Source organism: Sturnira hondurensis, unplaced genomic scaffold (assembly GCF_014824575.4).
Source record: "Sturnira hondurensis isolate 20B ecotype Veracruz unplaced genomic scaffold, ASM1482457v3 Scaffold0005279, whole genome shotgun sequence".
Lineage (NCBI taxonomy): Eukaryota > Metazoa > Chordata > Mammalia > Chiroptera > Phyllostomidae > Sturnira > Sturnira hondurensis.
Genome location: NW_028077910.1, coordinates 17,701,608 through 17,716,179, shown reverse-complemented (window position 1 = coordinate 17,716,179; position 14,572 = coordinate 17,701,608). Strand labels below are relative to the sequence as shown.

General features: G+C 42.0%; 1 protein-coding gene across 7 annotated transcripts in view; it reads right to left on the bottom strand.

Moving 5' to 3' along the window:
- The window catches only part of PLCH1 (phospholipase C eta 1), a 180,383-nt gene that overhangs the window by 66,308 nt on the left and 99,503 nt on the right, over positions 1–14,572 (bottom strand). For all 7 annotated transcript variants that reach the window (XM_037046691.1, XM_037046684.1, XM_037046685.1 and 4 more), the window contains 2 exons: positions 2,255–2,401; positions 15–258 (listed from right to left, as the gene is read on the bottom strand). In XM_037046691.1, coding sequence (XP_036902586.1) covers positions 15–258; positions 2,255–2,401 — 391 coding nt within the window. The remainder of the gene's footprint in view (positions 1–14; positions 259–2,254; positions 2,402–14,572) is intronic.

The following is a 14,572-nucleotide window of genomic DNA, read 5'->3' as shown; positions in this document are numbered from 1 at the left end:
TTTAGGAAGGATATTGGTCATGAGTCCTTTGCCGTTTGGCAAGGGAATCTTCATCACTGATGCCAGCCATCAGGTACTTGAGGCCTGTGATCCAGGTGCGGGCCTCCTCGGGGTTGGAGGTGATGAGGTCCAGGGACTCCATGTGGTTACCATGGTAGATGGTAAAGCAGCAGCTGGGGTCAAAGTTCCCCTCAGCTTGTTTGTGGAATATTTCCGACTGCCGTCCCTCGGCGACTTTGTAAATGGAATCAATAAGTACTGTGAGGAAAGTGAAATACAGACACGTGAAGGTATGCACACAGATTAAGAAAAAAGAGAAGCAAAAATCATTTTAAAGTTTTCAAAATAAGCATGAACCAATTCCTTGTCTTCCAGTTGTGTTTTCAAGCTCAAATGTGAAATGCAAGCCCTATCTCTACATAAGACTTGACCTTTCAGGCAGTCTGGACATTCCCTCCTAGGCACTTCAGGATGGGCTGAAGTTTATGATAAAATGATAGATACACCCAGTAGGGGAAGAAAGGTCTAGGTAGAAAAGGGAGCTAATGAATATGTTGAAATACATATTTATACAGGGAAAACATACAAAGGCCTAGAGCCTACCTTGGTGTTTTAAACATGCATGAGAAGATAGGAAATTGAAAGGAAAAAAAATTTAGTGGTAACCAAATAGCACAGTTAAAAGTGATTGGCATTTAACACTGTAATAACATCACAGTGTGAATGTTCTTATGGGGAAGGCAGAGCGAGGCTTAGAGAAGGAGAAAGGCACAAGGTGGCCTCCCAGGGCAAGAGGCACAAAGATACAGAAACATAAGGCCCACCCCAGGGCCGAACAGGCCAATTACGCTGGCTGCAAAGCTCAAGAGGGAGAGTAACAGGAGACAGCTGGAAGGGTAGTTTGGAGAGCCTCGAATAACAGACGAGAGATTAGCACTCTTCAGGCAGCAGAGCAAGACCGAGTGTTTGGGTCAGAGAAGAACTGCAGGGAATATTCCCTTAAACTAAGAAAGTATTTTTTTTGCTCCCTTATTTTTAAGCAAAAATTGGAAGAGTTGCACATCTTACTGACTGCCCAAGTATACCATCCACTTCTCCCCTCTGCCTTAACGCCGAGTCCAATTTTCTTCTGATATCAACTCGTTCCCTTCAGGACTCAGGGAAATGAGCCTATGCTCAGCCCCAGGGTAAATTCTGGTGGGTCTCGGGCATTGAGGTGTCTTCATTCCTATTTTTTAACAGTAGATTTAGGTGTGGAAATGCAACCCAGTTCTAACCGAGGAGAGTTGGGGCAATGTGCCTTGAGGGAAAGGTCTACAAAGAGGTTCTTCTCTCCTAAAAAGGAAGTACTGGAAGAGGAGGTCCCTTTCTGCCTCTTCACTGTCATATCAGGCTGTGAGGGCCACAACAGCCGAAGCCATGTTGCTGCCACCTTGATCACCAAGCCAGCCCACAAGGGACAGAGCTGAGAGCACTCAGGAAAACAGCGAGAGACCCAGGGTCCCTTGTCTGGAGACCACCAGTCTCTGAGCTTCTTGTGATGTGAGATAATAAATGTGTTCATCATGTAAGCCTAATTTGGTCGAGGTCACCTGTAACTTGAAGGGGAAAGCACCTTCACTGATTGAAGCAGAAGAAACTAGCAAAATGGAGATTCGTTAGGAGACTTTGCAACAGGCCACCAGGAAGGTGAAGAGACCCTGGACAAGGTGTTCCTGTCACACTGGAAGGAAGGAGCAGGTGAGAGAGACACTGCAGGAGAGCCCACCCAGACTTGGTGCTGAGTGTGGAAGGTGTGAGAAAGAGGCTTTAACTAGGAGCCGGGTCGAAGCTATTTTACTTCATTCCATTAAAGCAATGAATCAAGTCAGCTGTGCTCAGAATATAGCAAAACACTTTAACTTTCATTGGATGTATTATATCCCTCAATGTTCATAGGAAAAGTAAAGGACCTCAGGCTATAATACCTCATAGCCCAAGTTAAAAATATATATGTATATTATGTCTCCAACATGGGAAATATTAATATTCACAGCATTTATGAACGAGAAAACTTTTATGGATTTAAAGTCCCCAAAGAACTTAAAAAAGCAATAATGATTATTACTTATTCTGTTTCTCCACATCCTTTTAACAGTTGATGCCAAAACTTGCAAAAAATATGGAAGTTCCACAGATACAAAGCTTCCAGAGAACCCACTCTGACCCATGCGTTACTGCGTTAGGCCACGCAAAGTTCAAAGGAGGACCTTACTTTTGGCCTTCTCGCTCTTCCTGGAGGGTCTCCATCGGAGGCGGGTCCGGTGTTCATCCAGGTAAAAGAGTCGGACGAGCCCTTTGGTCCCACGCTTCAGTTTGATCATCTGTGTCCCGGACTGCATTACATTCATGCATCTTTCAACTGCAAGAGATCAGAGCACATTTGGCCCTCACACAACGCACATGCACACTGGTGTTCAGAGACATTACTGTTAAATAAAACTTCTGATTTACCCCTAAAATCAGGGGTAAATCACCCAGGACCAGAAGACAAATTTGCTACAGGTACTCTGGAAAGAGTTGTTAGGAATTGATTCCTTAGGCTTAGACCAGGAGAAAACCTTCCTTACTGAAATAAACACCCATTTCCCAGTAAAGCACACATTGCTGTTGCACAGAGCCACCTTGCCTTCTAGCTGGCAACACATTTTCATGGTATGCGACTAATGATCATTTGCTACTTGGTTTATGTTCATAAAGCGAGGTCTCAGACTTCACGTTAGATCTTGTGATTTTTTGCACTGACAGCTATAAAGATGTCTTATGATAATGCTTTAATATGCAATTAACAGAAACCTAATTGGCAAAATGTTTCAACACTTGTTGAAGTTGGATGATGGCTACATGTGGGTTCATACTATTATAATTGTGAATGTTTGCAAATAACTAAATATATATCACTTTCAAAATGTAATTTAAAAGCCAACTTTTCACAATGGAGCGTAAAACTTTTTTTTTAACTTCCCAGCATCAATTCCCTCCTCCTTTTCCTCCCCAAAGCAGTCTCATTATTCTCTGAGTCATTCATTTTGCTCTTCGTTGTCCGTCATGTGGGTTGTTTACAATTCCAGTTCTAGGGTATCTCATCACTGTGGTTTCAGTGATTGGTTCAGAAATGGGCATGTGATTGAATCTAAGCCAATGGGGTAAAATGAAATATTCACTCAGACTCCTGGAAAAAAATGGATTTTGTTAGCCCCTCTGTACCTAAACTTTGCAGCCCAGAGATTCCAGCTGTAAGACAGCTTGAAATGGAACCCAAAGCAGAGCTGATAAGCAGGATGGGAGAGAAGGCCCGGTCGTGCGGTCGGAGCCCTCGTCATGAAGCTCCCTGTGAAACGAAAGCCACGTCACTGAACTACGCAGTTTTTGCTCACGTGGCTTCGACCTGAGAGTTCTGGTCCTTGCAACATAAAGTGGTTTAACAACTACACCCAAGAATACTTGTATCTGAGCTTGAGCAGACTAATTAACCTGTCAGGTTCTGATTCTACAGTTAGGATTTTATGAGGCTGAAACTGAAAGTTGCTAAGTTCCAGAGATAGAATCTAGTGATAACTCCTCTAAAGAAAATGCCTTTGTTGAACTAAAAGGAAGGCTTATCCCAAAAGAAGGGGCCTGGAGGAAAATAGGGATCTAGACATAAAGATGTATTGATGGATTAAGCCGCTGGGATTTTTCCGTCTAGAGGAATAACTTGGTGATTAAATTCAGGTAACATCTAAATCACTTACTGTCCAAGTGAAAGCTGTCATTTAAATCATCCTCACTTGGAGATGCACCTTGCTGGAAGGAGCCAAAAATAGTAGATTGGTATTGCTGTTTCCCCATCACTGGTAACTGGAAGTACTCTTTACCTGTTCCATGTGCCTTTGCTGACCTGCCCAACACCCCAACTAAGAAATGGGCTCCTGACTTAAGTTTGCAGCAAATCTGTTCCCCTCCGAAGGGAGCAGAGCCTGAATAAAAACAGAACTGAGCCGTTTCAATAGCCAGGACTTCAGAGACGCTCCTGCTTGGCTGCCACGAGATGCCTTCCTGAGGCTGACAAATTACTCCTTTTTCCTTTACTTGATTCTGTGCCTTATGCTATACTCTTCCAAAGGTTGTTTTATTGCATCAGTCAGAAAGAGCTTTCACTTTATCACCCAATACACAGGCACATATATCACCATAAAAGCACTGGAGACATCTGCCTCTGGGGACCTACAAGCAGGTTGCTGTTAGAAACAGAGGAAAGGTACACAGTAAATAAACGTCGACAACATTAGACTTCAGCTTTGTGGCTAAGTATCTTGTCTTTACCAGGAAAGAGAGACTGACGCCAAGGTTTTACATCGCGCATGCAGAGTACTCATTAAAGGGAACCTCGTTCGACATAACCAGCTTTCTCTCTTTCCTCCGTGAAGAGCTTTTCTTCCCCCCCAAATCAAGGGAGAACCACACAAAGTTAAGTATGGTTTTAGGAGCTGATATAATCAGGAAGGTGAAGTGTACCTCACTCTTCCTTGTTTCACCTGACATATCAAATTTTCAAATAATAAAAATACTGCTTCTTCAAATGTTCACTTTGAAGCATAGAATGAGGTTTGAGATTTAGTTTCACACATATTAGTAAGTTTACCCACCACTGAGCACCATTCACTTAGGTAATGAAAGCCATGGATTTCAATTGACGGTCACACTGAAAATCTCATCCTGGTAATTAGAGGGAAAACAGAAGAGAGCAGGTCTGTGTATCAAGATAAAATCATCAAGACAAACCAATCAAGACAAAAACACCAGAAAAGCCTATTGGAACTTCAGTAAACAGATGGTCCCATCGCATCTCCTTATTCGAGGCACAGGGTTATGTAATGAGGTAAAGCGGAGAACAAGGAGACTTTGTCTTCACCTTAAAGAGGTGTAATTTTAAGAGAATGAAATAGCTAAAGACATCATTTATCAATGGTAGTTCAGAGCTGTGGTTCGGAACACCAAGTCTGATTTCAGAAAGCCTGGGGTACTCCAGATCTACCACATAGTATCTATATGACCTTGGCCGAGTTATTTAAGCCCTTGCTGCCTCCATTTGCTTATCTACAAAATGGGGATAATATTATTTACCTTTCAAATTGCTGTTCATTGGATGAGTTAATTCAAGTGGAGTACCAAAAACAGGGTCTTGGCACATCATAAATGGTAGTGATTTTTATGGGGTTTTTTTTATGGATGTATTTTAAAAATAAACGCCAAGTCAGAAGTAAAGACAAAAATACTGTGAAAGTCCACAGGAAAAGGACACTACAGTGACCTGGAATGGGAGAAGGGTGGTGATAAAAAGACTCGGGGGGCAGGAGAGAGTAGAGGTACGGCCAGAGGGGGGCAAAGAGGGGCCTCTGTCTCTGCAAGGTGACTCAGAAGGAGTTGACGGGTTGTAGGGTTTGATGGGCCAGATAAGCCCGGCTGTAGAGGGTTAGGGATGCTTGTCCAAGACTTCCATCCATGGGCCATGAGAGATTCGCTAGATGTGTCTGAGCAAAACAATGGCAGGATAAAAGGCCTTGTTTAGGAGGATGTGTCTTTGGAAAGACAATAAAATAAATTGTTTAAACCAAAGTAAAAAAAAAAGTTGAATTAACTGTCCTATCACAGATCTATAAAGCAAGGATTAAAAAATCTACAGACAGTCCAGAGGGCTGACAGTGTCCTCTGCTGAGTTCACACTGCCCCTTCTCCCCCTTTCCTTTTCAGTCCCACGTCTTCTCCCTGAAGTGGAACTGCTGTGGCCACAGTCTCTCAACAATTTAACAGGAAATGCACAGTAATATGAAAGTGTGAACAGTTACCTGAGCTACTAAGTACCACCTTCCACTCAGCAATCACCATCCAGAGAAACCAAACATTTTAGAAAATGGGATCCAATCTCTCAGAGAGGGAGTATGTTTACATAACATACTAAATATTTCGTAGCTTCACGTTTATCCCACCAGCTCAGCCATGGGCTAAGGCTCCAGCACCATCCACAACAGTGGACAAGCCTATACAATACGATCAAAACGGACTTGGCAGAACTAGGTTCTGAAACAATGCGCTGCTCCAACTGCTTATGTGGCCGCTTTATGCTTTCTCCATGATGCTCCCCTATCACATGGAAAAGCCACTCGGTTAGAGTCAGAGGGAAAAATCAAGTGCAGTGGAGTCCTGAGAGCCAGCTAACCTACTTCTTTTCAAACAAGTAAAATCAGTGGGGTATGTCAAATGCTTCCATATTTACTTAGATCATGTTTCTTCCATTTTTAAATAAAATCATCAGTTTAAAAAATTAAGTAAAAGCGATAGATAGCACATTGGGCGGTAGCAGCAGTACATATTCCCAGGCCTTCTTCAAAGAGTCCATGGAGATGTCCAGCTAACCAGAAAAGAACCCCCTCCATCATTCCGTGTCAGTCATCCCAGTAGGTAATGATCACCAACGCTGGAGACGAAATCTCCTTCCAGTGTTCTCTAAGTCATTGAAGTGTCAGCATAAGCCGATTTCTCCACACTCTGCCTTCTTTAGAGGAACTTAACAGTAGTTATTACCACCCCCAACCCCCCACACACACACAAAAGTCACTCTCCTACTATTCCTGACCTGTTGATTCCACAAAATGGGGTGAGAAACAAGGGAACAAAGACAGAGTCCCAGTGGCTTAGAATGGTAGAACCTCATCACGCACACAGTGTCTGGGAAAGTCTGCAAATGTGGGTGAGAAACTCCGGCAGCTACAGACACGTGCACAATCTCTTGGAGCCTGCATAGTGTTCCCCACAACAGCCTTACTGTTTTTAGGAAAGACATTTATTTGGATACAGTGCAACAACATTCAACAATATCAAGGGAGAGCACTGACTGATGTGACTCGGTTGGTTGGGCTGCATTCAGCAAAGTGAAGGGTCACCGGTGTGAGTCCCATTGGGGCACGTGACTGGGTCGCAGGTTCAGGGTGGGCTGGGATGCACACGAGAGGCAACCAACGGACGTTTCTCCCTCCCATCATTGTTTCCCTCCCTCTTCTTCTCCCTCTCCTCCCTCTCTAAAAATAAATAACTGAATTTTAAAAAACAGAATACAAAGGGAGAAATGCCCATCAACCCATCACATCACACATACTGTTTTTGTCTATATTATGGTCCAGACTTCAATATGCACACAGAGCTGACATACTGGTTGCAATCCGGATGTTTAAGCCGCTTGGCCCTCGGCTTTATTTCATCTCTACATAAACAGCTTCCCGTGTTTCTACACAGTCTTAGCAATTATCATTTTAATGGCTGCCTTATAGCATAGCATAAATATTTAAAGAGCAAAACAGATGAGTAGAGGAACTATATTCTAACTTTATTACATAATTAGAGTTTTAAAACTTAACAGAGTTGCATCTGTAAAATGCTATATATATACATATATATATATATATATATATATATATATCAAAGCATTCTCCAAATCCTTTAGAATTCTACTCTTTAAAATAATTAAATCAATTATTTCTGCCATAATCAGTTTAAAGTAAGTAAGTTTTCTTAAGAGTTATCAATTCAGTAAATCCCTCAAGCAGAAAATGCTGTGAAAAATACACTTGTGATATGAAGTATTCTTACACAAAGTATGTATGGATCCTTTGGGAGATTCCCACCATTTCTACCACACAGATACCACACATCCAAGAGGGTTAAATTCTTCCTCCGTGTTTGAAGCAGAGATAATCACAGTCTGTTAGAAATGTCAAATGTGCCACCCAATGCTGATAACAGCATTAAGGTATAATTTATGTGCATTAAAATTCACCTGTTTTAAATGTACAGTTCAATGGCTTTAGTACATTTAGAATTGTGTGATGATCTGATTTGAGGACATTTCCGTCACCCTAGCTCTATCCTTTAAATGACCAAGAAGAAAAATCGCCTCCAAGAATAATAAGCACACCTGGTACCCTGCTCCTTCTCAGCCCTTAAAGTCACCTGAGACTGGGTCACCACACACAGTCACCACCATGCCTGTGTTAAGACCACATAAGAATAACTCTAAAGGAAAAAAACTATTAACATCTGGATATCCCACAGCGGAGATGCATTTTTAAGTGATATTTATATAAAATTTAACTGGCTTCACTTGGGCAGCTCTCCCTTACCAGTAGTCAGGCTTTAAAGTCACATACCAGCTTATAAATAAACGCGCTCACAGACAACCATGGAGAACTCCACTGTCCTGAAGCCATGATTCTTCCCAGGGAAGAGAGAACAACGTAGAGTTCACTCATTTTTACTTCATCCCTTCGGTCTCTCCTGCGGCGATGATAAGATTGTCTGAAAGGCTTTGGAAACTAACTGGTTAGCAGTCACATTCTGGAACTTGTCTGCAAACCAGTATGCACATAACCAAGGTTTGCAAAGTGGGTAAATATGTTTGGGGGAATTTGGATCAAAGAAAGGGTGAGAGAAATTCACTGGTAACTATTAAAATGTCAGATCCTGTTTTCTATTTTATTAAAGCCTTATGTAACACTTTCTTTTTTAACGAGACCCACATTTCATTCAACAATTGCTTCTGTTCCATAATTGTTAGCTCTGGGAAACAAGTAAAATACAAATAAGAATTCATAACAATATGGTTTTGTTGGTTTTATTTAATGTTATTCCACTGGGAAGACAATGTGAATTAATTTTAAATTTTAAATTTAGTTTCACCTAATATAGAGGTTTCTACTTCAGCATAGATCAGAAATGACAGTGTCATCACCATTCCACAATATAGTTGGTTATTTAAAGAAATTAAAACAAAACAAATTAAAAAAGAACTCAGAAACAGAGAAAAAGCTGGTGGTTGCCAGAGGGAAGGGCGATGGAGGATGAGTGAAAAAGATAAAGGGAAATAAGAGGTGCAAACTTGCAGTTATAAAATAAGCCATGGGGATGTAGCGTACAGCACAGGTAAAGCAGGTGATACATTTTAGTAACTTTACAGTGACAGATAGTTACTAGATTTGCAGTGATTATATCATAAGGTATGTAAATGTTGAATCACTATGTTATACACCTGAAACTAACATAACATTCTATGTCAACTATATTTTAATAAAATAAAAATTATATATATATGTATATCCATATCCCTAGTCTGTCCAGAAAAAGTCCAGCCGTTGTTAATTTACCAAGAATGATTTGCTTGACATCAGTGTAACCTGGCAGCCAATAGGAGTAGATTGGAATGCACATGTGTGAACAATGACAACTTCACTGTACTAGTCAGTGGGGGCAGTAGATGTCATTGAGTGAGCACATGTACTGTGTAGCCAACACATTCAAAATGACAGAGCAAGCAGAGCTACGAATCTGCATCAAATTTTGTATGAAGCTTGAACATTTCTCCATGGAAACTATTCAGATGATTCAGAAGGCCGCAGCTGTGGGCAACTGGTGACGGCAGCGTCACCGCCACAACGTGCCAGCTTATGCACCAGGTCTCGTGCAGAGTTTTTTGGCAAAACATCAAATCACCCAGATGACTCAGCCCCCACTGTAGCTCAAACTTGGTGCCCTATGACTCTGGCTTTTCCAAAAATTAAAATTACCTTTGACAGGAAAGAGATTTCAGACTGTTTATGAGATTCAGGAAAATACAACGGGGCAGCTGATGTGGAACAGGAGAACTGTGTGAGGTCCCAAGGTGCCTACTTTGAAGGGGACTAAGGCATCATTGTCCCATGTACAATGATTCTTGTCTCTTCATATCTTCTTCAATAAATGTCTCCATTTTTGATGGTGTGCGGCTGGATACTTTATGGACAGACCGTGCGCGCGCACGCGCACACACACACACACACACACACACACAAGACCACAGGCCCTGTTTCATCATTTATTCAGTGACATGACTGACAGTGAACCAGATATTTGGGGCAAAACTCCCAAGCCACAATAAATACTGACCTTCATTAATAGAGAACATCGCCATCTAACAGGTTTCTTTCAGAGTCTCCGCCTTGGCTATACATTTAAATCCCTTGGGGACCTTCTTAAAAGTATTGATCACAAAGCCCCACCACAGAGCAATCATATTGGCATCTGTTGGGGTGGGGCCGGTCTGGGCATCTACTTTATTTGATTACTCTTCCCATGGAGTCTACTGTGTATCCAGTGATTATTGGCACATACATTATGTGGATTATTCCTCTAAGATCTCTGAAGTTAGTTGAATAATTAAATGTCTCTTGTTGCAGAGCAGATGAAACAGATTCTTCAGGTGAAGAACGATGCTGAGGTCATGGCACTAGCTGATGACACAGCCAGATTGGAAACTAGGTGCCCTGAATTCCAGGGCAATCCCCCCTGTTTCACCAGCGGAGTGACTGCCTGCAGGTCCTGTCTAGGCCAGTAACTGGCTGATCACTGGGAAGTCTTGTACACAGCCTTCACTCCAATTCTCTGATCGGCAAAAACAAAGTATCTGGTTTGCTGGGTCCTAAGACTGTGTTTACCAAGTACTAGGAGTCTCTAATATACGAGGTCTAGCCTGTGGAAGTTTTATATATCACAGTGATAATAGGGGTCAGATGCAAAAAATACAGACTATAAGGAATTGGGCATGGGAGGCAAAGATCAGGTCAACCACCGGGGAGACAACTTGAGCCTGACCTTGAAGATCATAGTAAGAGCACTTGGTGCCTTTTTTTAATTGTTCTTATTCTAGGTCTGTGTACATTTTTTATCCTCGCTTAGACTGTATAAATAGTAGCTATGACCACATTTAAAAACTATATCTTAATGTTTATTCTTATGAATAAGAAAGCTAGTTTTACTCATTGCTTACTCCTAATCTTCTCAGTTGTTTCTTAGGTGACATTGAGAAAGAGCAATTTATTCAGCTACATGAGTAAGGTTTAACCTTCCTCAAAGCCAATAACTTTTCTCTTACTTAAGTAAGAACTGTCATATCATAGCACAAAGTATCTCTACTAGGCAAGTTTTTGAAAAAGTTTACCATGCCACACTAATTCCGAAGTACTAGCTTAGAGTTTGATTGATGGTCACGAAGGGCCCACTGTGGGTAGGAGGCAGAGGTTGAATGCAATCCTGGGACAAATCTAACCACTCCTAAGGTAGCAATTGGCCCCCCATATTGGCTTTCTTTAAAATACAGGCTCCAGGTATCTTTGTTGCTTGAGAATCTGCATTTTAAAAGCTCTCCCAGGTCATTCTGAGGCACACTTAAGTTTGGAAACCACAGCCCCAGGCACCATGACACCCTGCCTGCTCAGTGTATGCCCACTGGGCACCAGCCAGTGTCCTAGGCTCACCACTGGACCTTAATCCAGTTACTTAAATGAAAGAAGCAAAGCCTGACTGCTCAGTTGTATATTAGGACATTAGTTTGCCTGGCTGGTGAGCTCAGTGGGCTGAGCACAGGCCTGTGAAGCAAAGGACATTAGTTCAAGGTCTCGCCCTCTACTGATAAAATATGAAATACCACATTTGAAGCAAGGGTTAAAAAATGAAATTTTTGATGTTCAAATCATCATTATTGATTATTTCTCTATAATCTCTTGTTCTATTGGGAGCTGCTCAATACCTCATAATTTTGGATCTGTTCTAACTTGTACATAGGGGTCTTCTTAGTGTTGAGTCTTAATGACTGATCAGCACTTTATCTGACCTCACCCAGACTCCATCCAGAATCATGTCTTTGAAAAGCATGACACCTATATATGAGCAATTTTCAACCAGTGAGCTGTTAAGAATTTTTACAACATTCGATACCTGACTATTTACTTAGGGGCACTGACCTCTTTTCCCTTAGATTTATCAAGTGAAAAAATAACAACCGCCAACACAGTCATGGCCATCCAGTGTGAATGAGTCAAAATTATACCTATCTTTTGCCAGTTCAGCAAAAACTAATATACTTTTTGGTGCGCTGCAGAATTTTAGTAATTGTTTGTGTGTGCCACGAGATGAAAATGGTTGAAGATGGCCGCTCTATTGGGCACCTACACAGTGCACGACACACACCAGTGTAGAGTGAGTTTTTGCCCAGGGAGCTGTTACCTCATTCACTCCTTAGGGTCACTGCACACACTTTCCGCCGACCCCCTAGGTTTAACTGCACCTTCAAAGAGAATGCCTATTTCTAGTCCAACAAATGCATATGCCCCAAGCAGTTCCCAATTCTTACATTCAAACCTTTGTTTCCCTTATGAACTCTTGTTTTCTGGAGTTGATCTTTTTTCAGGGAGAGAGAGAAGAAAAGCTACTGATTTCATGCAAACTGTCCTAATTTTGTCGACATGGGTTTCACTTCTGTTTGTCTTTAAGGCTTTCCTTCTAAGAGTCAAATAATACAAAATAAGCCGTGGCTGGTGTGGCTTAGTGGATTGAGCACTGGCCTACAAACCAAAGGATCACAGGTTTGATTTCCAGTGAGGGCACATGCCTGGGTTGCAGACCAGGTGCCCAGGAGGGGGTGCACAAGAGGCAACCACACACTGATGTTTCTCTCCCTCTCATTCTCCCTCCCATCCTCTCACTCTAAAGATAAATAAAAATTGAAAATAATACAAAATGAAGGGAGCCCACTAAGTGCTTCCTTCAAATCTGTGGTGCTCCTGGGCCAATGGTCTGCCAGAGGCTGAGGGTGTCAGAGACCCCCTGCTGAGGTGAAGCAGGCCTGGCACCTCCCAACCCACATCCAGGTGGGAATCAAGCTAGCTATATGGCATTTAAAAAACAGACACCTTATTTCTATGGCGGGTGGTTTGGTGGGGGAAAAAAAGAAAAAAAATCCATGGTTAAAAAAAGAAATTTCCCCCAGGTTTACATTTCAAGAAGCATTTGCCCCCACCCCACACTGGTCCTAATACTACAAGGTTCCCTTTGTTAAAATTGAATACCACATGAACATCACTAAGGAACTAAGCATTCATCTCAGCTTATTTGTTTCATTTTGATTGGATTTGCTATCCCAAATCACTGTAGATCTTAAAATCATTTTTTAAGTAAAGAACCTAAAAATGGGAGAAAGATAAAAAACAAAACTTTTTCTAAGCAAAGTTTGCATATATAATCAGAGAGCAGATGTGCTATGAAATTTTCTAAATACTCAATCCCAGAATAAAAAAGGAAAAAAAGCCAGCAGTAGACCGTAATTCCCTGGATACAAGATTTCTTGAGTCTCTCTGCATTCAGAAATAATGGCTCTAACTCATGCACATGCACACAGACATTCACACACTTCTTCAGCAGGACCTGGCTGATCACTATGCGAGAATAAACGAGGCTGCGACATGCACACAATCACCCTATGATTGGCGGACACTTCAAGAAAGTCATTGGAAGCCTATAAGAATTGATGAGGGACAGGGAAAATGTCATGGGGGGGCAGGGGAGTGTTAGCTACGGATCAAGAAGGTAGAAAATATTAAATATAACAGTGGCAGGGACGAGAAGGAGCAACTGAAAGTAAAACTTTTGATGGTGAAGAAGAGAACTGGCAAGAAAAGCCCCTAAAGTAAGAAAGAGTTGTAAACCAGGAAAAACACAGGAAATAGGTAGGAAACGTGTCTAACCCTGACAGCTATCTTCATATCAGAATCCTGGGACACGGGGGGAGTCATGCATGACACCGATAGGTCAGTGAAATGCAGGACACTCGGTCCCAAAGGGAGCACTGAGGCAGTGATGCATGTCACTGCTGAGGAGACGCTCAGCCTTCCCCATGCACCTGCTCTCTGGCCCTGGGCCACAACGTTCAGTGTGGGAGTGGACAACAGCCAACCCCCATCCTTCTATCTCCCTATTTGTTCACTCTGTACACAGAACATACCATCCAAAGGAAATTGGGCTACACTCAAAGGAAGGAGGAGGGGTGAAAGAAACACCAATAGCAAGACATGCAGGTAACACCATCCCACTGGCATAAAGTGGCTATGGTTTGAAATGACTTCTGGATAAAAATGAAAAAAAAAAGTGTCAAAGCAGAACTGCATTTGAACATCAGGAAGACAAAAATCATGGCTATGGAAGAAACACATAGCTTTAACATAGACAGTAAAGACACTGAAATTGTTAAAGATTTTGCTTACTTCGGCTGAACTTACTTTGTTCAGCCATCAATTCAAATGAAGACTGCAGCCAAAAACTCAAAAGAAGGCTGAGACTCAGAAGGATGGAAATGAAAGAATTAGGAAAGATCGCCAAGGGCAAGATGTGTCAGTAGAGGCCAAGGCTAAGATCAGCCACACCCTCGTATTCTCACCTATTATGCACAAATGTGAAAGTTGGACAGTGGAGAAGTCTAACAGGAAAGAAATGATGCATTTGAATATGGTGCTGGAGAGAGGTCTATAGGTACCCAGGGCCACCAGAAGGAGGAACAAGTCAGTCTTAAAGCAAAGTAAGCCTGAAGCATCGCTGGAGGTAAACAGTGACAAAAATGAAGCTATCCTACTTCAGACATGACATGAGATAGCAAGGTTTATAGAAAAGACAATAATGCGGGGGAAAATAGAAGGCA